Below are 21515 nucleotides of genomic sequence, written 5' to 3'. Positions count from 1 at the left end.
TTTACCCAACACAAATAAAATGATAATGGCTCTCACTGGTCAGGACACTGGCTTGCCTAATCTGTGAGCTACATCCTCCACCTCAATCATTTTTATTTTTTTTACCAGTTCAGACACCACTCCTTAGCAGGTTTCCTTCACTTTGATCTTAAGATTTTTAGTTTCTGTTTCTTGAACTCTGTATCGTTGTAGACACCACCTCTGAGTGTAGCATTTTTCTTCAACTATTCTGCTTTGCAAATAAGTTTTAGCACTTGCCTGTTCTGCAACGTTGGCAATTAATTCATCTTTGCAATTCTGTAAATTCACAATTTCTGCACGAAAAGGTGCGATGATTTCATCTCTTCACTGGTGTTTAAATATGTTTCGATCATTTTTTTTAATGTCTCTCTTGTTCTGTGCTATGACGATGAACTCTTGAAGCTTTTTATTGAGCGATCACCTTTAGATTTCTTTGATGCTGGACTATTTATTGGTGTCTGACCATTAATTAATTATTTTAGAACTACAGCGTTCTTTCCATTTCCTTAAAAGTAGAAATCATCTTAGAAATAATATGTAGGCCTACGTTCAGTCTGATTTGGTCATTCAGTAAATTGTTAGATTACAGTATATCCTCTTATGCATGGTCATAAACACATCCTGAACATCTCTCATGTTGTCATTACTTTTTCCTGCTGCACCATTAGTCTGCTTATAGCAGCATGTTAGACACCTCCATTATAGGGGGTTTTATTTTCTGAACTAACCACTGCCACAGGAAGTGAGCTTCACACTTAGATGACAGTATTAACATATCTCTTTATCTCTACAAGGAATGTGTGATTTTTACATATTTCTTTAATGTCTGTAAGTTTAACTATCCAAATATAAGTTAGAAATACACTTGGGTGAAGTTCTCCTTTTGTTTCTCAGTTTGAACGTTTTTAAGACGCCCATTGAGAACAACGGATTTCAAGGTAAAAGATTTTTATCTTTCTTTCTTTTTATTACTGTTGTAAAAATACATTTGGTTGTTGTCAGATTACCAACATAATCAGTTAAAATGTAAAGCTCATGCATGACAAGCACTGTGCTTCTTCAAACAAAACATTTTTGGCATGTGATTATTTCATTATAGCGTGAAAATGTTGTTTGAGAAACATTTATGGTGTCATCAACAAGTTCTAATTTACTAAAGGACTGTACCTGTTTAAGGAAAAAAATGTAGTTATTTACTGCAGCAATAAATGAGTTAGCATCATGGGGCAGTAGGCCTGATTTGATTGCTACTGTAAATGCAGATTGAATAAAACATGGTGACAAAATAAATAATAATTATAACACAAACACAAAACACAGAAAAACAATTAGAAGTAATTACCAAATTGCATGTAGCCAAAATGACACTTTCTGCATGCAAGGATGAACAAAAAAATAAATAAAAAAAAGGAAGGAGAAACAGACTAACTCAACATCTGTGACTACAAAAATACACATTTTCACCCACATACAACGACAAAGACCAAAAGTGCTGTTAGGGCTTGTTCTGAAGAAACCGGAGCTCAGCAGAATAATATAACTGTATTTATTTCATTTGCAGCAGACAGAATGATGCTTCCTAAAGGGATTCCTCTGCTTCTGCTTGGTGTGTATTGTCTATATTATATACTGAATGCTGCTTTTTGTAAATTATTGTCCTAATTAATTGATATACACTGAAAGTGTGACTGATGTTGTTTTTCCTGCAGTTCTTCTTATGGGCTCCTGCACCAGCTCAAATAAAGAGCTAATACATGTGCCTGAGAAAACAGAACAAATTGATGAAGGATCATGTGTAACCATTCCCTGTTTTTACAAAAAAACAGAGGAGGAAACATATACTCTGTTGTGGTTTAAAGATCCAAAATTTAATAAAGCATCAAAAATGTTTAACGGGACTATTGTATACAGTAACACAGACAAACGTCCCCAGTCTCTGGATTACTCCGGCAGAGTGGAAAACATCACTGATGCAACATCACAAGCAAACCAAGAAGACTGGATAAAATGTGATTTAAGAATCACAGATCTGCAAAAGACAGACAGTGGAAACTACACATTTAGATTTATTGGATCAGACAAAAGGTTCATAAGCAAAGCTCTGTCTCTCAAAGTTAAAGGTGAGCAAAAAAATATTGAATGGGATTCATTTAATGCTGTGATAAAGGCTGTTTTCTTATAAAAAAAATCTGTCATCATTAATTTACCCTCATGTCTATCTGTATTTCTTTCATCTGTGGAACATGAAATAGATGTTTTTCAGAAAGTTCATGCTGCTGTTAGTATTTAATTATTTATTTTATTGGCTTTTAGCCTTTATTATTCTCCAAATATGAATAAACATGTCTTTTAATCACAAAAATAAAACTACGACAGAGTGATCATCTGTGAGAATATTCAGAAGAATATTATGCAAAAGTCCTTTACTAAGAATTTTATATATATATATATATATATATATATATTATATATATATATATATATATATATATATATATATATATATATAGATATATATATATATATATATATATATATATATATATTTTTTTTTAACTGAACTACGTCATTTTTTTATTACAGTTTTGATAATTTGATAATGCAGTTTTTTTATCTCACAATCAGAATTTTTCTTTATTTCTGAGTTTATATTTCACAAATCTGTCTTTTCTTCTTACAATTCTGAGTTGCAAGATATACACTCAGAATTACAAGATACAAACTTGCAATTCTGAGAAGAAAAGTCTGAATTATGTGATGTAAACCTGCAATAGTGGGGAAAAAGTCAAATTTTGTCACAGAATAACAGGAAATAAACAATTGTGGCTTTTAACTCACAATTCTGGCCTTATCTCACAGTTACAACATTTACACGTTTATTCATCAGAAATTGTGCTTTTCTTCTCAGAACTGTGAGTTTATATCTCACAATTCTGACTTCTTTTCTCAGAGCTTGAAATTGCAAGATTTTAATATATTTCTTTGTTGGAGAAAATGTAAAGGTTCTGGATCACCTGTTCTCGCTCCATATTCTTTTCAGACAATCCTTGTAAGGTGCACATTGAAACATCAGAGCTGAAGAATCCACTCATTGAGTCAGAAGAATTCACTGTTCGCTGTTCCACATTTGGTTCCTGTGATTTTCATCCTGAGTGGCTCGACCACACATCAGGACAAAAGCAAGAATGGACGTCCTCCTTGTCGACTGATATGATTATAGAGACTGAAGAGGGAAAAGAAGGCAGAAAGATCACCAAATTGAAGCTCAAAGTGACATGGAAGGATGACAACAGGATTCTGTCTTGTCGTCCAGCGAAGAGTGAGGACAGCTGCCAGATCAGGAATATCGCACTGTTTGTGGAACGTGAGTGTGTATAGCATGTGTTTATGAACAAATACTGTATATTTAGTGTACACAGTCACTGACTGAGCATTATTCACTCCAGCTGCCCACTTCATCTCTTTTCTTCTCTAGATGCACCTCAAGAGACAAAAGCAACAGTGAGCTCTGAGGATGTAAAGGAGGGAGATTCTGTCACTCTCTCCTGCACCAGCAGAGGTCGCCCTGATGTCAGCTTCTCATGGTTCAAAAAAGAGAAAATGGAAAAGTCTCAGCAAATGTCTGACTCGAAACTAACTAATGTGAAACCAGAAGACAGTGGAGAATATTACTGCGAAGCTAAAAACAAGCATGGTGCAAAGAAATCAAATATCATTAAAATTGATGTGAAGTGTGAGTATAATGTTTTAGGTAAACAGATACCTTTGAGGAATGTCATACAGATTTTGAACTTCAGTACTTCATCTGTTAAAATAATTAAATTTTAATTTAAAATGTAATAAATTTGCATTTCTTGTGCCTGTGCACTGCATTTTTCAGATGGTCCAAAAGGTGTCACAGTGCAACCCCCTGTCAACATTAATGATCTCAAAGAGGGAGACAAACTGACACTAAAGTGTTCAGTCCAGAGATGTAACCCAGCTGTCTATCAGTTTATGTGGTACAAAGATTTCCAAGCCCAGCATGAAACCAGCCAGACATTCATCATCAGTAAAGTTACTGAAGAGGACAGAGGATCTTACCGTTGCCGGGCTGACAACGGGATTAAAACAGCAACATCAAATATCCTCGAAGTATCTGTAAAGTGTAAGTATTTCTGTATATTATTTGTAGCAAGTCTTTATATATCTGCACCTCCAACAAACTAATAAAGTGCTTTTGTTATTGTTTATAATGAATTATCTGCTAAATATGAAATCAAACTCTTTTAACAGTCAGCTAATAAATTTATTATAGTTAGCATTACTCCATATCATTTACATGCAAAAATTTATGCAAAATCAAGTAATTTAAATGCTAATTATCAAAAGCATGTTAGATGATAAATCTCTTCACATAAATTAGTTACAATTAGCCTACATATTTAAAAAAAAAAAAATGAATATTTTATTATATTATTGGTCAAAAACGTTAAGATGTCCGCTTCAAAAGAAATGTACAAAAGTGATTTTGTGTCCATAGAAAGCACATTAAATGTAAGTAAAATGTCTACTTTTAAGGTTTCAAATAAGTTTTTGGAGAATAAAATGTCAAAATTTGGTTGAAATAATGTTACATTGTCATTCAGCTTAACACAATATTAATGCAAAAATTCAAACAACATACTTATTCTGACGTGTACATATTAAAATATCTAAAAGTATAATGGAGCATACTAAATTTTATTGTGTTTTAAATTAGTAAAAAATTCTTACTGACAAATGGGCAAAACCTAGGATAGTGACAAATGTTAAAAATGTAAAATTACAAATCATTAGTATTTGGGGTGAAAGTAATTAGTCTTTTAATATGTCATAAATAGATTTTTCTTGTAAGTATGCCTGACAAGATTGTTACACTGAATGACATTTTACTGGGTGTCTTCTGTAAATTAGTGGAAAATGTATGATATTTATTTTTTGCTCAGAAAAACAAAAACAAAATTGCAATTAAATAAAACAGAAAACGTTTTGCATTTTTTGGGGGGGAAAACTACAACAGTTTAAAGCAGTATTACACTTTTTTATGCTTAAACACTTTTTTGTCTTTGAAGTGCAAAGCAGAAAGTCAAGAGGGAAAACAAATAACTAAACAAGAGCTAATAGGATTTTGAGCATTACTTCACCTAAATAATTTGGGTTTCATATTCTTATATATCATGTGTATATAGATGCACCCAAAAATGTGACTGCAAATGCTAAAGGAGAGCAAACATTTGGGAATGAGCTGACCCTTACATGTGAGGCTCGCGCCAATCCTGCTCCATCCTCATATGAGTGGAAGAAATGCTTCAATGGACAGTTAAAGACAAATGAACGGAAACATGAACAGAGACTACACTTTCATTCTCTAGAAATCTCTGACTCTGGTCAGTATGCCTGTATTGCTAAAAATTCCATTGGAAAAACAGAATCCCCTTGTGTAGAGATCAAGGTGAAACGTGAGTACTTATTTCTACTAGTTATTTGACACACCTTAGCTTTTAGTGAAAAACAAATGCTTCTTAATTTTTGGAATTTGACTTTTCTGACAGATATGATTGTCCAATGTTGTATAATTAGTTTAAGTAGTCTAATGAATGCCTTTGTCATGATAGCTGGGTTAATATCACACTGTCCAAATTTGTTGTTGTATAACAATAAATCAAATAGTCAATGCTTTCCATCTACCAAATATTATGAATATATTCATGTCCTTTTGCCTGTTTTCTAAAGATGTTCCAAACATAAAAATTGTCCATAACATGACAACTTTAACTCAGTGGAATTGGGAGTTTCCAGTCTATATGACCTGCAGTGCAGATGCTTATCCTCCTGCCACAGTCTACAATTGGTACAGAGAGGAGGACAACAAGACCGCACTGTCAGAACATCAGAACTTCACTGTTCAGCCTCAGAACCCAGGAATGTATTACTGTACAGCAGCCAATGCTATCGGAGAATCACGATCCGAAAACATCATGTTATTTACTGGCAGTGAGTATGAAATAACACATCATAAATATGTATTTACCAAATTATTCAAATTGTAATAAAATATTATTGATCTCTCTCCAAACCTCTCTTAATTTAGATAACTCCCTTACGGTGTTCTACCAGATCATCTTACCCATCATTCTCCTGTTGATTCTTATTGTTGTGGCCGTCTTTCTGTTACCCAGGTGGATTCCTCTTTCTTTTTCTAGATGTTAAGTTAAAAATACCACTAAATTAGTTTGTCTCATTTAATAGTTCATCTGCATATTAGTATAGCCCTATCAGGTGTTGAGTTTAAAGTTGTCAGTTATTCCAATTATTGCTCTTGTTATTTAACAGGACTATCATCAAGGCAAGATCAGATCAGCAAAGTGGAGCAGATAATCCTTTGTGCTTTTTTCCTGTATTCCTGTCACGCTCTTCTACAGTGACAAACTTACTATTATTGGTTATATTAATTATGTTTGTTTCAGAACTGGGCTACTTACAGTATAATATTGAATCACCTTTAAATGCATTTTTTAAACAATGAAATATATCTGTTTGCTTAATAAGAGATCAATTCGGTTTTGTTTGGAATATTTAAACACTTAGGGATCACGTAATAATACCCAGGAGAATCTGTCAGTGGCGGGAATTCCTGATTCAGGTTATGGAAGAGTTAATCAATCACGTCCGACACCCAATTCCCAAGATCCTACTCAAGCACAGGACCCTAATCCAAGGTAATAGCAGCAGAACTGATGGAGACATCCACTAATTGTAATGAAATTAATTCATCTTTTTTTCTCTTAAGGCCAAAATCTACTATTCACACAGTGTATGCTGCTATTAAACTGCCACAAATGAAACAGGTGAGAGAACGTTGTTCTGTTTTTGAAACATCAGTATCACAAACAACTGACATTTTTATGCTTAGTAAGTTTTTTTTTTTTTTTTTTTTTTTTTTTTTTTTACAGAGAAGACAGTCCCCAAAACAACAAAAAACTGAAAATATGGACAATGACGCAGCTATATCTACCCTAAACTATGTCACTTTTGATTTGAAGGGGCAAAATGAGCCAGCAAAAAGGTAACACAGATAAGGAATATTAAAATCAGAAGTTAAACATAAGTTAGAACTTTATGAATTCAGAAAAAAGTATAAATTCAATGCTTATTTAAATATATGACAAATGCACTAATGATGCTTTTAAATGCATGACTGATTTTAGAGTACCTGAAGGATCAGCAGTCTATGCTATGGTGTCAAAAAATAAGCAGACAATGGTAAGACTTCACAATATGTCAGAATATTGAAAGTTACACTGTGTAGTTTGTGGAAAATAAACTGCATGCAACTAGCGGAAGAATATTGTTTTGGTCCTGCTTCGACTTAGAAAAATGTGGTTTGTGGCAATGATGCACACATAGAAACACATGGAATGATGCACACAAGCTGTCCGATCTGAAACTCTGTGAATGAAACGCAAATCAAAACACATGCTCAAGAGATAACCAGTTTAGATGGCGCTGACTATTTATACAGCTGAAGATGTTTAAAAAGAAGATGTTAATTGTTAATTTGGTGACATATTGTGTGTATAATTTACATGGCCCATCGTTGAAAATAAAATCCAGCACAGCACTACAACAAAGAACCCATAATGAAATTACTCTTTCCAGTAGGCTAGTTAACATTATAACAAACACACGCTATTATTAGAGAGCTACACGATTATCTGTGGGTTAAACGAAGCATCTTACCTGTTGAGTATGAAATAAGCCATCTTGGTCAGTTTTAAATCCTTTCAAATTTGGAAGTTCTCATCACCAAAAAAAGCCCATGTTGATTCAGGTTTTATTACGGACTCTGACGCTTTCCCTTTTTGCTTATAAACTCTGCTCAGTTTGGAGTTCTTTTGATTTTACAGCTGTTGATTTCACGTCTTGCACGGCCCATGGTCAATATTTCTCTCTCATTGTGACAACAATCTTCCAGCTGCTTGCTACTCCCACACCATACAGTATGTGCCAGAGTAAAAAGAAATGCCTCTCTCTGTTTACAAATATGACAAGACGCACAGGTGAAATGTGTATGTATGCAATTTGCTGCAAAATTCATCCTAATATAAAATACATAGAATAGACTCACTGTAGTAATTCAGGGTAAGACAAAAACACGGTTTGGATGAGTTATGATGTACTTGCTCAAAAAATAGTTTACACCATTATATACTATTCAGAATAGTTGTATTCTGTTACCATATGTCTACAGAAAAAAAAAAAAACACTCTCACAATAAGTTGTTCACAATAAGGATGAAACAGAAATTGTATGGAGCACTTTTTATACAACTCTAAATTGAGAACATTTGTTTTATTGTTTTATCCTCTTCCTAGAATTCCCAATCAGAAAATCCAGATTATGAAAATGTTTCTTCTGCGTGTGTGCCAAAACTTTCATTCACAAATATGGACTGGGAATCTGATACCAGTGAAGAAGATGAAGTGAATTACTCCACTGTGTCTTGTTCTGCCAAGTCTGCTGTTAAAGAACCCAAACATAACCAGAAGAGTTCAAGCTCAAGCTCAAGCTCAAGCTCAAGCTCAAGCACCTCTGATGACGAGGACAGAACTGTTTATTCAGCCATTAAAACATAAACACAAGGCGTTTCCAATTTAAGTATTAAAACTAAGTATTATATCCTTAATCAGAATTATAGTTATAATATTAGTCTATATAATGTAATTTGAAAGTAAAAATATTATATAAATTATGATTCTATAAGTGTGGCTTTTACTCCTTCACTTTTTATTTTTGCAGTGTGTTGCTATTGCATTAATATAATATTGATAAATATAATTAATAATGTTTTAAAAATAATATTTTTCATTATGTATCAATGTACCATATATTTGTGTGTTCAATTCATGCGTGGAAAATTGCCAAAAGTAGTGTGAAAAATTTAGTTTCACGACATTGTGTGAAATGCAACAATTGATTTCATTAAACATTTGCATTTGCCACTGCTGAACTGCCAAGCTGAGAGTATTTGACTGGTTGCATAAAACTTTGATTTAAAAACAAAAAAGTCTCCTGGGCTCAGTGATTTCAAGAATTAAAGGGATAGTTCACCAAAAAATGAAAATTAGCTCATTATTTACTCCAAGCCGTCCTAGGCGTATATGACTTCCTTCTTTCAAACAAATCCAATCAGAGTTATATTAAAAATTTACTTTGATCTTCCAAGCTGTTTAATGGCAGTCAGCTGGTGTTACAGTTCATCCATCCAAAAGAAATTAAATAAAGAACATCCATCCATAATAAAAAGTGCCTAACATGGCTACGGGGGTGAACAAAGGACCCCTGTAGTGAATCAATGCGTTTATGTAGGAAAAATATCTATATTCAAAATGTAATAATCACTTTAATCTAGCTTGCACCAACAGTTGTACACAGAAGCAGTTCTGGGCTGATGGCATATGAGGTCGGTGCTGCGCATGCGCTGGTGAGTCTCGTGAAAACCAATGTTTGTTTACGACCTCATTCCTTTGCTTACTTTTTGGCTTGTTTCGAAATCTTCTGACATTCTTCTTTACAAATCCTCGATTTGTACTTGTAATTCATAACTGTTGACCTCATAGGTCATCCGTCCGGAACTGCTTCCATGTACAACAGTGAACGCAAGCTAGATTAAAGTGATTATTATGTTTTAAATATGGATTTTTTTTTGCCCCCGGAGCCATGTGAGGCACTTTTTTATTATGGATGGATGTGCTTTATTTTACTTCTTTTGGATGGATGAACTGTAACACCTGCTGACTGCCATTAAACAGCTTGGAAGATCAAAGACAATTTTTAATATAACTCTGATTGGATTTGTCTGAAAGAAGAAAGTCATATACACCTAGGATGCCTTGAGGGTAATTCGTGGGGTAATTTTTATTTTTGGGTGAACTAACCCTTTAATTACACCATAAGTTTGTTATGAGAAGCAAATAATTGTTCACAAATAAATAATTTAAAATAAAACTTTAATTGGACAATAAAATAATTGAATCATATTTAATAGTCATATACAAAAGTAGTAGATCCTTTTTTAACCATCAGCATAATTACATATGTGACCATGGACCACAAAACCAGGCATAAGGGTCAATTTTTTTATTTATTTTTTTTTAAATTGAGATTTATACATCATCTAAAAATGTTAAATAAATAAGCTTTAGGACAATATTTGGCCAAGATAATACTATTTGAAAATCTGGAATCTGAGGGTGCAAAAAAATCTAAATATTGCTAAAAATCACTTTTAAAGTTGTCGCTTTTTAAAGTTTTAAATGAAGTCCATAGCAATACATATTACTAATCAAAAATTACGTTTTGATATATTTACAGTAGGAAAATTACAAAATATCTTCATGAAACATGATCTTTATTTAATATCCTAATGATTTTTGGCATAAATGAAAAATCGATAATTTTGACCCATACACTGTATTGTTGGCTATTGCTACAATATAGCCATTCAACTTAAGACTGGTTTTGTGGCCCAGGGTTACATATATAATTCAGAGTGATACTTCAGAACTGTTGTTTGCTCAACCAACCTGCCTAAAGGATTTTATATTCCAAAGATAAATGCATATATTATAAAAGCATGCTACATATTGTGTTAGAAGGCATAATATCTTGATACTTTGATGCTAGATCTGACATTGTTGATCTTCTTAAAAACACTATAGTGAAACCCATTTTGGTTTTGACGTAGCTTTTTCATCAGACATTTCCATAGATGTTGCCTTCATCCATGTTGATGTAATCAGCTTCATAATCATAATCCTTATGGAATATGTCAAGAAAGTACAAAGCCAGAGATCAGTAATTTTAGTAAGAATTTGTCAAAGAATCTATTTCCAGAGTGTAACACAGTAATTGCAGAAATAAACAAAATACTCACTGAGTGGGATTTTGGATCACTGAGGTGCATGGGGGAAAATACATATTTTTTTTGTTATTTCATTTAAATACCAATTATGTTTTGTTACTTTTGAAAAATGTAAAAGACTGAACATCCACTTATTAGAGACTTATATGAGGTTCAAAGAAGCTGTACCTCTTTGGTGATGGCATTCGAGGTTTGGAGAAAGGCTTTTTTCCAGACTCTGTACTTGAATCTTTTGACCTGGGAACAGATGTTATGTGTAAAAAAAAAACAAAAACAAAACAAAACAAAAAAAACCTGATGCTGTAACTTTTAATAACACCTTTAACCTTTTGTTTATATTCTACTTTATTTCCTGTGTGATTTGACCTCAAGTTTAATGTGTTTAATTGGTGACAGCTCCAACATCTTTTAAATAACTTTTAAATGAAGTTACAGATGATTAAACATTATATAATCATATAATCAAGCATCAAAGACAGCAAATGCATGAAAATTATATTGTAATTAGATAAGCATTGCTTACTTCATATCATCCAATGAACATCTACACGGCCAAATATGGTAAGTGGTATGGCAACTTGTATTAAACATCATCTACTTTTTTCTCAGAATATCTAATTAGCTTCTGTTGAAGTGTGAAGTTATAAATGGATCAGTTAACGGAAATAGACAGAAAGAGACAAGTCTTTGAATATCATCTTCTCATTTCATTTACAACAACTGTATCAAAGTCAGCAGTATTTTAGTTTATGAACAATCAAGTTTTTTGGAACACCTGGCTTAAAGAAACATAAACAAAGAGTTACCTTTGTCTCTTCTTGTATATGATGACTACAACAAGGATACAAGCCAGAAGGAACACAAGTGACGGTGTTAGGATGTAAAGACCAATAATCTTGAATCCAGTGAGCACTGGGTCTGCCTCATGATAGAGAGGGGGTAAATAAAACTATCATTAGCACACAACTGATATTAAAACTGACATCATAACTGATCTGAAAGACAAGGCAATGGTATGAGCTATGAGCTACAGGAAAAAAACAAAAACAAAGCACATGTTTCTTTTCTGGATTGGATTCACAAGATTTGGAGCGCAGGAGAATCAGTATATATAACCATATGAATGATGATATATGCGTGGGACAAAATGCTAATAAATTACTCACTTTGCACATTTAAGACAACAAATGCCATAATCTCTCTTCCAGAAAATTTTGCACTACATATCAATTTCTTCCCATGGTCTTCTTTTGCACCCAGAAAGGTTATGCTAGAATAGATGATCTGATCTAAACCAGAAAGAGTTTTGTTCCACTCTGTGACCTGCATGTTCTCATAGTTCCATGTTATGTTTGGATTCTCATTCTGGCAGGAATGGTAGATGGTACAAGTGAAGTTCCTTGCGATGCCCTCGGTGACATCTGCCAGTTCAGGCTCAATCGATATGTTATGATGAACACCTGGAATTGAACTGAAATCTTGTAATAGGTCCAGCAGTGGCATTTTAACTGAACTTACAATTAATATCACACAAAGCTGTTCATGTTTGTGTTTACTCACATTTGGCACTTTTATCTTTTGTAGCTGTCACTGTTATGCCACCATGATATGTTACAGAACACTCAATGGTCGAGCTTTCTGTCTTTACAACACTTGTGCGTGTCAGAGTGATTTTCCACAGGCCGTCTTTAAAATGCTCATTGTCTATTTGATCAGATCCTTCTATACCGTTCAGAATGATGTCTGGTTTGCTGTATGGACACGTATGGAAAGTTGAACATTCTACTGTGATGGCGTCACCTGTCCTTTCACCTCCGAAAATTTTTATGCTGGGCTGCTGTGGACTTGCTACAAATAGCAGAAATGTCACACTTAAGCAACACACTCTCACAACTAGATCACGAGTTAAAGAAAGAACAAAGTATTTACATACCTTTGACAAGGATTGTAGAAGTGACATCATAAAATGTGTAGGTGCGATACCCAATGTTTTCAGGGTCAATCCATGCATATAATCTTTCTCCATGGTGGGATGGTTCCAGGTTTTTGATCAGCAGACTGCAATCCCCACTTGAGCTTTTATATAAATCAGTTTTTCCTCTGAACTTCTCAATGACATTGTCTGCATGCAAAGGATCGTAAACTAAAGGATAACCTCTAGACACCCACTGATACCACACAACTCTACGTGGGTTTTTGGGTGGGTTTGATGAGTAGCTGAAAGAACATGGAATGACCAGACAGGAACCTTTGAGGCCATGAATGTCTTGCGGCATTCTCACTTCCCATCCAAAAGCATCATAGAGCAGAACACCTGTGGAACAAAAGTTGGAGTCATTACATGTTCATTTAGGCTGAAAATTTTAGCATTTCATTTGGCCCATATTTTTTTCTTTTAGTTTAGCACACTATAATACACTAAACTTTGCAGATTTCATAAGTGTCAGTAATAGAGCTGATTTGGTGTATAGTATGAGAAATTTATTAAATTAGTCATAAAATGTAATGGGCATGTGTCAATCATCATTTTATATTGTGATTAGAAATAACGTTCTTTTCATATTGACCAAGAAAAAAAAAAAAGAAAGAAACAACACCTATATTCAAATAGAGTCTAGATTTAAATGAAATTCAATGATTTGGCAGAGTTTGTTTTTAGTCACAGTACTTGTCAATTATACAGCATTTGTTAGTCTGTCTAGACTTCATTGGTAGGTGATCTAGTTGTTGTCGTTTTTAGAGAGCCTCCATTTTGATCTGTAGTCCTTTACCACCTCCAACTTGAGGCGACAAAAAATTCCTACCCTTGAGAACTCACCCTTGAAATGCCACACAGACACACAGTTTACACTGTAAAGGCTAATGCTTCTGCACAATGACTTTGGGTTTCAAAATGTTGTCAAATTTTTTTGATCTTGTGAGTGTAAGGCAGATTATTATTTTTTTTGTCTGCTGTGAATAAAGTTGTCCCTGTGTGTATAAAACTTTAGCCTATTATTTTGATGATTTTGGTATTTCATAACTGAGTAGCCTAATGTGGAAATTTCTGTTAAATAATATTAATAAATGTATAGAAACATTTACTGTGACAGAACATGCCCAAAACATGCCTAAAAGAGGACAACAGACAATATACCTTGAAAAAGTAAATGAAGTAGAAGAGGTGCTTTCATGTTCCTGGGTCAATACATAAACAAAAACCAAAGTTAAATGTCAATAATGGGTGAACTTCCAGCCTAACAGTTTATCACTTAAATTGTAGTTTTTACAATCATTTCTTTAATACTAATGATTTAATAATAATACATTATTTTTCATTCCTACCTTTTCAGTAGTCCTCTTTAGAGGAAAGGATAAGAACCTTTTACCAAGAAGAGCATAATATGAGAAGTGAGAGAAAGGAGAAGCAAATTTTTCAAAAAAGTGTTCTTCACACCCACCAGGATGTAAATTATTTCTTGATCTTGTCATAGCTCATCACATCAAGGCGCTTGTGCTGTGACACCACAGTCAAAAATAGTATTTCCTGACATGAACGCCACAATTTGCAACTCCGACAAGTGAGGGTCAAGATCTTTATAAAATACACGAGTGGTACATTTAAAAACAATGTAAAAAATGCCAAACTGAACTTAACGTGTAGCGTGAGTTATTAAATCTGAACTTGTTATTGTGCCCAATTAGGATTATGCATTTTCTTTTCACAGTCATTTTTACAAAGATTTTTATTTCTGACAACATTTGGTTTCATCACAGTCTGTTAATTCAGGAGCAATACACTTTCAAATGTTAATGAGAAACAAATTTGCAATAATATATACAACAGCAAAAAATTTTTGCATATTCTACAGATTTTCTGGTTTCTGGGGTAAAATGTACTTATATTTTAAATAAATACTGTAGTTGACCTTTGACCTCTGATGATTCATAAAGGCATTAACTTCAAATTCATTCAAAGTCCTAAAGTCAGTGCAAGCATGCAGCACTGGTTGCTGTCTCTGACTGCAGCGGAAATTTAGCAGCTATAAAAAAGATACTGACATCAACACCTACTGTACCACATAGACATTTGGTCTATTATTATCTGGAACAAATGCAGATTAGTTATGGGTGATATAAAGCATGTGATGCTTATAGGGATTATTATATAAATAATAAACTGCTAGAATGAATGTCATTTTAGGATTCATTTTTAATGCAATTTTTATTTCTACTTATGTGCTCACACAAACATGCTGTAAGCATAGGTAAATGGCATGGTGAAAAAAAAGATCACATATAGAGTATATCTGCATTTATCATTTCAATTGTTAAGTTAAAGGGGTCATATGATACTATTTTTTAAAGATAATTTTTTGTGTTTATTGGGTGTAATAGAATATGTTAGCATGCTTTAATGTTCAAAAACAAATTATTCTTCCACATACTGTACATTACTGTAGTTTCTCTATGGCCAGTCTTCCTAAAATGTGTAGTTGCCTTTCGAGCGGTCTCTCCCGTTGCGTGGAACACGTTTGGGAAAACTCCTGTTTACTCTGTACTGAAGCTTTATTTGTTCACGTCTGTGTAGCTGCACAACCCAATTGCACTTTAGCCCACCAGAAAGGGCAGAGCCGACCACTATATAAGTCGGCTCGGAGCACCATTCATCAGATCATTCTCTTTCAGCGACGAGGATCATCTCTTCGCTGACTCTTCAATCAAGAAGCTGAAGAAGGAAGAAGCTCAGCCTGCAGCTCACCGCCAAAGAAGAGCCCCAGCAGTGGAAGAAGCTTTCCCGTAGTTATCCGGCACTTAAAAGAGCAAATTTCTGGGCAAATTTCCTAGCGACATTGTTTCAAACTTCGTGCCACAAGTGTGGCTCGTGCAGAAAATCCTGCACGATGCAGAAGGGCAGTCAGTGTGCCGCCTGTCTGGGCAACGCCCATGCAGAGACTGCACGCTCACTGAGATGGAATGCTCTTTGTGCTTGTGTGTGTGTGGGAGACAAGCTGCTTTCACATTAAATGCATGTGTCTCACTCTTCTCCGCTTGCGAATCACCTTCTTCATTGAAGGCAGCCTGCGCTGCCGTTCTTCTCCTCTTGGCAAGCTTGGAGAGGGAACGAGTAAAGTCACGGAGCTGAGCAACTGGGTTTGAGTGATCTCACATCAAAGTGCCTGGATGCTCACTCTCCCCCGGCACTTTGATCTGCCAGCATGTTTTACACTTAAGGAAAAAACGCCCCTCATTACATCAAGCGGCTCAATCCTTCTAGGCAGATCGGAGTGGAAGGCTGTCACTAATGATTTCATATCACTGACAGCTTTGGATTTGAGTGCACCACATGCCTAGGACATGATATTATTGTGTGCGGGTTGCGGGAAAATACAATTATTTGCAGGACTCCCGCAAAGTGGAAATATCTACCAAAATAAAATAACTAGAAACAAATAAACCATTATTTATAATAAAATAAAATAAAATTAAAACAATTTATAGGCACATGGTCAGAAGCTAACTCTCGCGTGGTTATAGGACCGAAACAGCCAAGCCTACCACACAGAGGCAAAATGTCTGCACCGCATGACTCAGGTGAATCGCTTAGTGCTACAAATATGAGTAAGTTATTAAAGAAAGGAACATGCAAAACTACAAAACCAAACAAAGGAAAATCTGATATTTGGAAATGTTGTTCACTAGTATGCGACAGCGATGGAAAGCACCTTCCTTTTGCGAGCTATGACAAATGCAGCAAAATACTCACATACAGCAGTATTAGGCCCTAGGCTACTTTTGCTTTGAACATGAAATAAATCCAGGTTTATTATTATTATATAATTTATTAGGCTATACTTTTTTATTTACATTTCTTCCTTTTTTTTACTGCATTTCTATGTTCTAAGTTCCTTGTTCGTGTTCATCCATTTAATTAAATGCAAATAAAAGAAACATTTGTTTATTTTCTGTTTTTTTTTTTTTATTATTTATATTCAACAGGGGAGCAAGTGAAAAAATAACAGAGTAGCAGGCAGAATATGCAATGTATTTAAAAAAAAATACTACTTATACGTTAACTCCGCGGGATTTTGGGGGCGGGAGCGGGACGAAACTTGATTGTTTGCGGGCGGGAGCGGGAGAAAATAACATATATTTTTGAGGGAGCAGGCGGGAGCGGAACAAAATCTTGTAGGAGCGGGCGGGAGCAGAAAAATCCGTCCCGCGCAGGTCTCTATCTTGCGGTTCACCTTCTTCAATAAAGATGGCACCGCCCCTCCCACTCTCACTATTTCTCCTCACAGTTGCCTCGGAGGAAGAAACGGTGAGGTCGCGGGGCTGAGCAACCGGGTTTGAGTGATCACACACCAGCACAGCTTCCACGTTCTTCGCTCTCCCCGCAGCGCTCTGCCAGTGTGATTTTAACATGAGGATTAGTGCCCTTGTCTGCATGAGCAGCTTTTATACTTTATCTGCCGGTATGTTTATAAGTGAGGATCATCAGCACCCCACATCTAGCAGTTTGATCTTTTTAGGGGGATTAAAAGAGAATGCTGTCACCAATGATTATTAGAACTGAAAACTTTGGACTAGACGCATTTGGACCATGCCCACTTTGTCGCTGCACTCAAGAGGACTGACTGCTCTCATTGCGAGAACAATGAGTCTAGCAAAGAAAACTTTTGCAGAGGAAGAGGAGATGATTAGTTCTCGCCTCGGCTGGAACTCCCTTAAAAACAGCTCACTTTCATCCTCCATCACTTTGAACACCTCTGAGCAATGGAGTTTTGTTCTCCGCAGGTCACACCCTACAGGTGCAATGTGTACCCGAATATTTTACTGCTGTGATAGTGGACCCACATACTCAAAAGAGCAAATTTCCTATTCACACTCTTTCACATGAATATAAGTTCCCTGCCCTTTCACGGCGAGCTTCCATTTGCAAAAATAGATCCCCTCGCTTCCCGGTTCATAGCTTGGGCAGCCATACCGGGTGTGTTGGAGGGCTCCTGGTCAACCCCGGAGCAATGCCTACATATGAACTGCATATTTTTACAAGCCCTGAAAACCCTTCTGCCAGCCTTGAGGAGGCACCACGTCTTAGTCAGATTGGACAGCATGACAGTGGTAGCTTACATCAATCACCAAGGCAGACTCAGGTCACACTCTCTTTACAGGATGGCTCGGTACCTCCTTCTCTGGGCACAGAAAGAACTCCTCTCGTTAAAGGCAGTTCACATTCCAGGCAGTTTGAACCTTGGTGCAGACATGCTGTCCAGAGGCAACGTGGCTCCAGGTGAATGGACTTTACACCCTCAGGTTCTAAAAATCTGGGATGTCAACCTCTTCACCTCAGAAGACAACTCTCACTGCCCAACATACATCTCAATACAACGAGATGCTCTGGCACATGATTGGCCAAGTGATCACCTGTACGCTTTCCCCTGATCGCTCTGATTCCTCAGTTCATCAAGTTCTTACTCCTCCTAGTGGCCCCATTCTTGAGAATCCAGGCCTGGATTATTAATTACCATTTTAGAGGCAAGAGCACCTTCTACAAGACACTTTTACAGTCTAAAATGGTCAGTCTTCCTTAACTGGTGATCATTAAGTTCTTGAAGGGCACTTGGAGGTTGAGCCCTCCTCAGACTGTGCTGTATTGGGACTTGTCTATATACGGGCCCTATGAGGGCCTCCCTTTGAGCCGCTCAGTTCGGCTGACTTGTGGCCCTTATTGCTTAACCTGTTAACCTGCACCCCCCATTTTGAGACTCACAGCAGACAAGTGGTGTCTTTGGAAAGAAGACCCTTTGAGCTTTACTATCCATCATCAGTTGATAATGTTCAAAAAGATAAAAAAATAATTATAGACACTGTGGTGCCTTGAAAAAAAATTGCACCACACTGAATGTTTTTTTTTTTTTTTCATATATAAATACATGAAATAAGTCCTGGAACAATCCAGTAATGGGTTGAAATTCACATGTCTCATGAGTTTATATTTGAAATTTAAAGAAGATACCATGAAAAATTTAATTCCTGCAACCATTTTTCTTAGACTACCTCTAGTCCCCCCTCCTCCCTGTTTGAGGAAATATAGCCACCAAATGTACTGAAGGATTCTACAAAATATTTTAGTCTGTATACATACCACTGCATAGTTTTTCAATTATAAAATAATTGACAGAATCTTAGACATTGTATAAGTGATTTTTTTGAGCACTAGAAAAATACAAGAATAATTTTTGAGTAATAAAAAGAAAAAAAGAAAGAAAAAAAAGAATTAGCTTTGGATGTCAAGTATTACAAGAGATTAGCAGACACAACGTTCACACTGATTGCTGGTCATACAGTCAGTAATCACACGCTGATGTGCGGTCATACAGATGGTAATCATACAGATGGCCGGCTATATAGTTAATAATCACACTCTAATAGCCATTCGTATAGATACATTCACACTGATAGCTGTCATACAGTCAGTAATCACACGCTGATTATCAGTCATACAGATGGTAATTTTACAGATACAGCCTCATTCCCCACAATAAATGCAAACATAAATGAAAAATGTTGAATAGGGAAAAAATAAGAATTATTTGTGCAAAAAGCCGATTGCTAAGTTACATCCCAATCAGATGACAGGTGCACAACAGGGGAAGGACTACAACAAGGATACAAGCCCGAAGGAACACAAGTGACAGTGTTAGGATGTAAAGACCAATAATCTTGAGTCCAATGAGCACTCTGCCTGCCTCATGATGCAAAGGGGGTAAAAAAATATCATTATTTTAGCACACAACTGATATTAAAACTGATATAATATCTGATCTGAACAGAGCCGATAACCTCTAGACACCCAGTGATACCACACAACTCTACGTGGGTTTTTGGGTGGGTTTGATGAGTAGCTGAAAGAACATGGAATGAACAGACAGGAACCTTTGAGGCCATGAATGTCTTTCGGCATTCTCACTTCCCATCCAAAAGCATCATAGAGCAGAACACCTGTGGAACAAAATTTGGAGTCATTACATGTTCATTTAGGCTGAAAATATTAGCATTTAATATGCCCCATATTTTTTTCTGTTAGTTTAGCACACTATAATACACTAAACTTTGTAGATTTCATAAGTGTCAGTAGTAGATTCAGCTTATGCGACTGCTGTAAACATGTAATGTAAAGATGTTTGGCTGTTTTTATATGATTGATAAATCTTGTCATTGCTGATTTGGTGTATAGTATGAGAAGTTTATTAAATTACTCGTAAAATGTAATAAGCATGTGTCAGTCATCATTTTATATTGTGATTAGAAATAACATTCTTTCCATATTGTCCAAGAAAAAAAAGCAACATCTATATTCAAATAGAGTCTAGATTTCAATGAAATTCAATGATGTGACAGAGTTTGTTTTTAGTCACGGTACTTGTCAATTATACAGCATTTGTTAGTGTGTCTAGACTTCATTGGTAGGTGATCTAGATGTTGTCATTTTTAGAGAGCGTCCATCTTGATCTGTAGTCCTTTACCACCTCCAACTTGAGGTGACATAAAATTCCTACCCTTGAGAACTCACCCTTGAAATGCCACACAGACACACAGTTTACACTGTAAAGGCTAATGCTTCTGTACAATGATTATGGGTTTCACTTTTTTTTTTTTTCAAAATGCTGATCAAATCTTTTTGATCTTGTGAGTGTAAGTATTTTTTACTGCTGTGAATAAAGTAAAAAGTTCAAGTAAAATTGTAGCCTATTATTTCGATATGATTTTGGTTTTTCATAACTGAGTAGCCTAATGTGGAAATTTCTGTTAAATTATATTAATAAACTTATAGAAACATTTACTGTGACAGAACATGCCCAAAACATGCCTACAAGAGGACAACAGACAATATACCTTGAAAAAGTAAATGAAGTAGAAGTGGTGCTTTCAGGTTCCTGGGTCAATACATAAACAAAAACGTCTTGGTTACGTATGTAACCCTCATTCCCTGAAGGAGGGAACGGAGACGTTACGAATGGGATCTCGCCCGAGAGCCCAATCACCTTCGAGTGATACAAAACGAGCCAATGGTACACAAAGTACCTTGGTCTGCGGGATTTGCATCGCGAGCTCCGCCCCGCAAAGCGGGTATAAAAGGAGCAACGCGAGCAACTCGCATTCAAGTCTTCGCTGAGGAGCCGAGCCAGTGACCCGGCCATTCAGCGGAACAGCGATGTGGCAAGGGGACGTAACGTCTCCGTTCCCTCCTTCAGGGAGCGAGGGTTACATACGTAACCAAGACGTTCCCTTTCAGTCGGTCACGTTCGACGTTACGAATGGGGTCCCTTACAAAATGCCACATGGCTGTCTTCCAGCGACCCTTGTGAGTGATAGCACCCTGTCGTGAGGCCAGCACGAGTGAGGGCCTATAGCTCACACAGAATACACTGGGTAGCATATTCCAGCTGGATGTATGCTAGCAGGCCGCCTGCCCGTGGGAGGACTTACCGAAGGCAGGTATCTACCAAGGCGGTGATACATAAACTCTGAGGTACCCAGCCCGCAGGGTGGAAGTTTCAACGAC

General features: G+C 35.9%; 2 protein-coding genes across 2 annotated transcripts; one reads left to right on the top strand and one right to left on the bottom strand.

Annotated features, from left to right (window-relative positions):
- The first annotated feature begins 743 nt into the window (after window positions 1-743).
- Window positions 744-9142, top strand: LOC109098983 (B-cell receptor CD22-like). Its single transcript, XM_042739937.1, has 15 exons — window positions 744-959; window positions 1583-1627; window positions 1731-2141; window positions 3062-3385; window positions 3497-3754; window positions 3902-4168; window positions 5232-5501; window positions 5776-6036; window positions 6134-6221; window positions 6376-6484; window positions 6631-6761; window positions 6833-6890; window positions 6996-7108; window positions 7251-7305; window positions 8418-9142. The coding sequence occupies exons 2-15, from the start codon at window positions 1591-1593 to the stop codon at window positions 8676-8678; spliced, it is 2643 nt and encodes an 880-aa protein (XP_042595871.1). The 5' UTR covers window positions 744-959; window positions 1583-1590; the 3' UTR covers window positions 8679-9142.
- Window positions 9143-10460: 1318 nt separating this feature from the next.
- On the bottom strand, window positions 10461-20870 carry LOC109055007 (sialoadhesin-like). Its single transcript, XM_042739933.1, has 11 exons — window positions 20846-20870; window positions 19886-19951; window positions 14291-14327; window positions 14103-14143; window positions 12900-13280; window positions 12527-12814; window positions 12133-12426; window positions 11773-11884; window positions 11135-11203; window positions 10979-10997; window positions 10461-10860 (listed from the first exon to the last, which is right to left on the bottom strand). Exons 4-11 carry the CDS (start codon window positions 14137-14139, stop codon window positions 10798-10800), a joined length of 1263 nt encoding a protein of 420 aa, XP_042595867.1. The 5' UTR covers window positions 14140-14143; window positions 14291-14327; window positions 19886-19951; window positions 20846-20870; the 3' UTR covers window positions 10461-10797.
- Between the last annotated feature and the right edge of the window lie 645 nt (window positions 20871-21515).

Source organism: Cyprinus carpio, chromosome B15 (genome assembly GCF_018340385.1).
Source record: "Cyprinus carpio isolate SPL01 chromosome B15, ASM1834038v1, whole genome shotgun sequence".
Lineage (NCBI taxonomy): Eukaryota > Metazoa > Chordata > Actinopteri > Cypriniformes > Cyprinidae > Cyprinus > Cyprinus carpio.
This window is presented reverse-complemented; position numbering and strand designations above follow the sequence as displayed.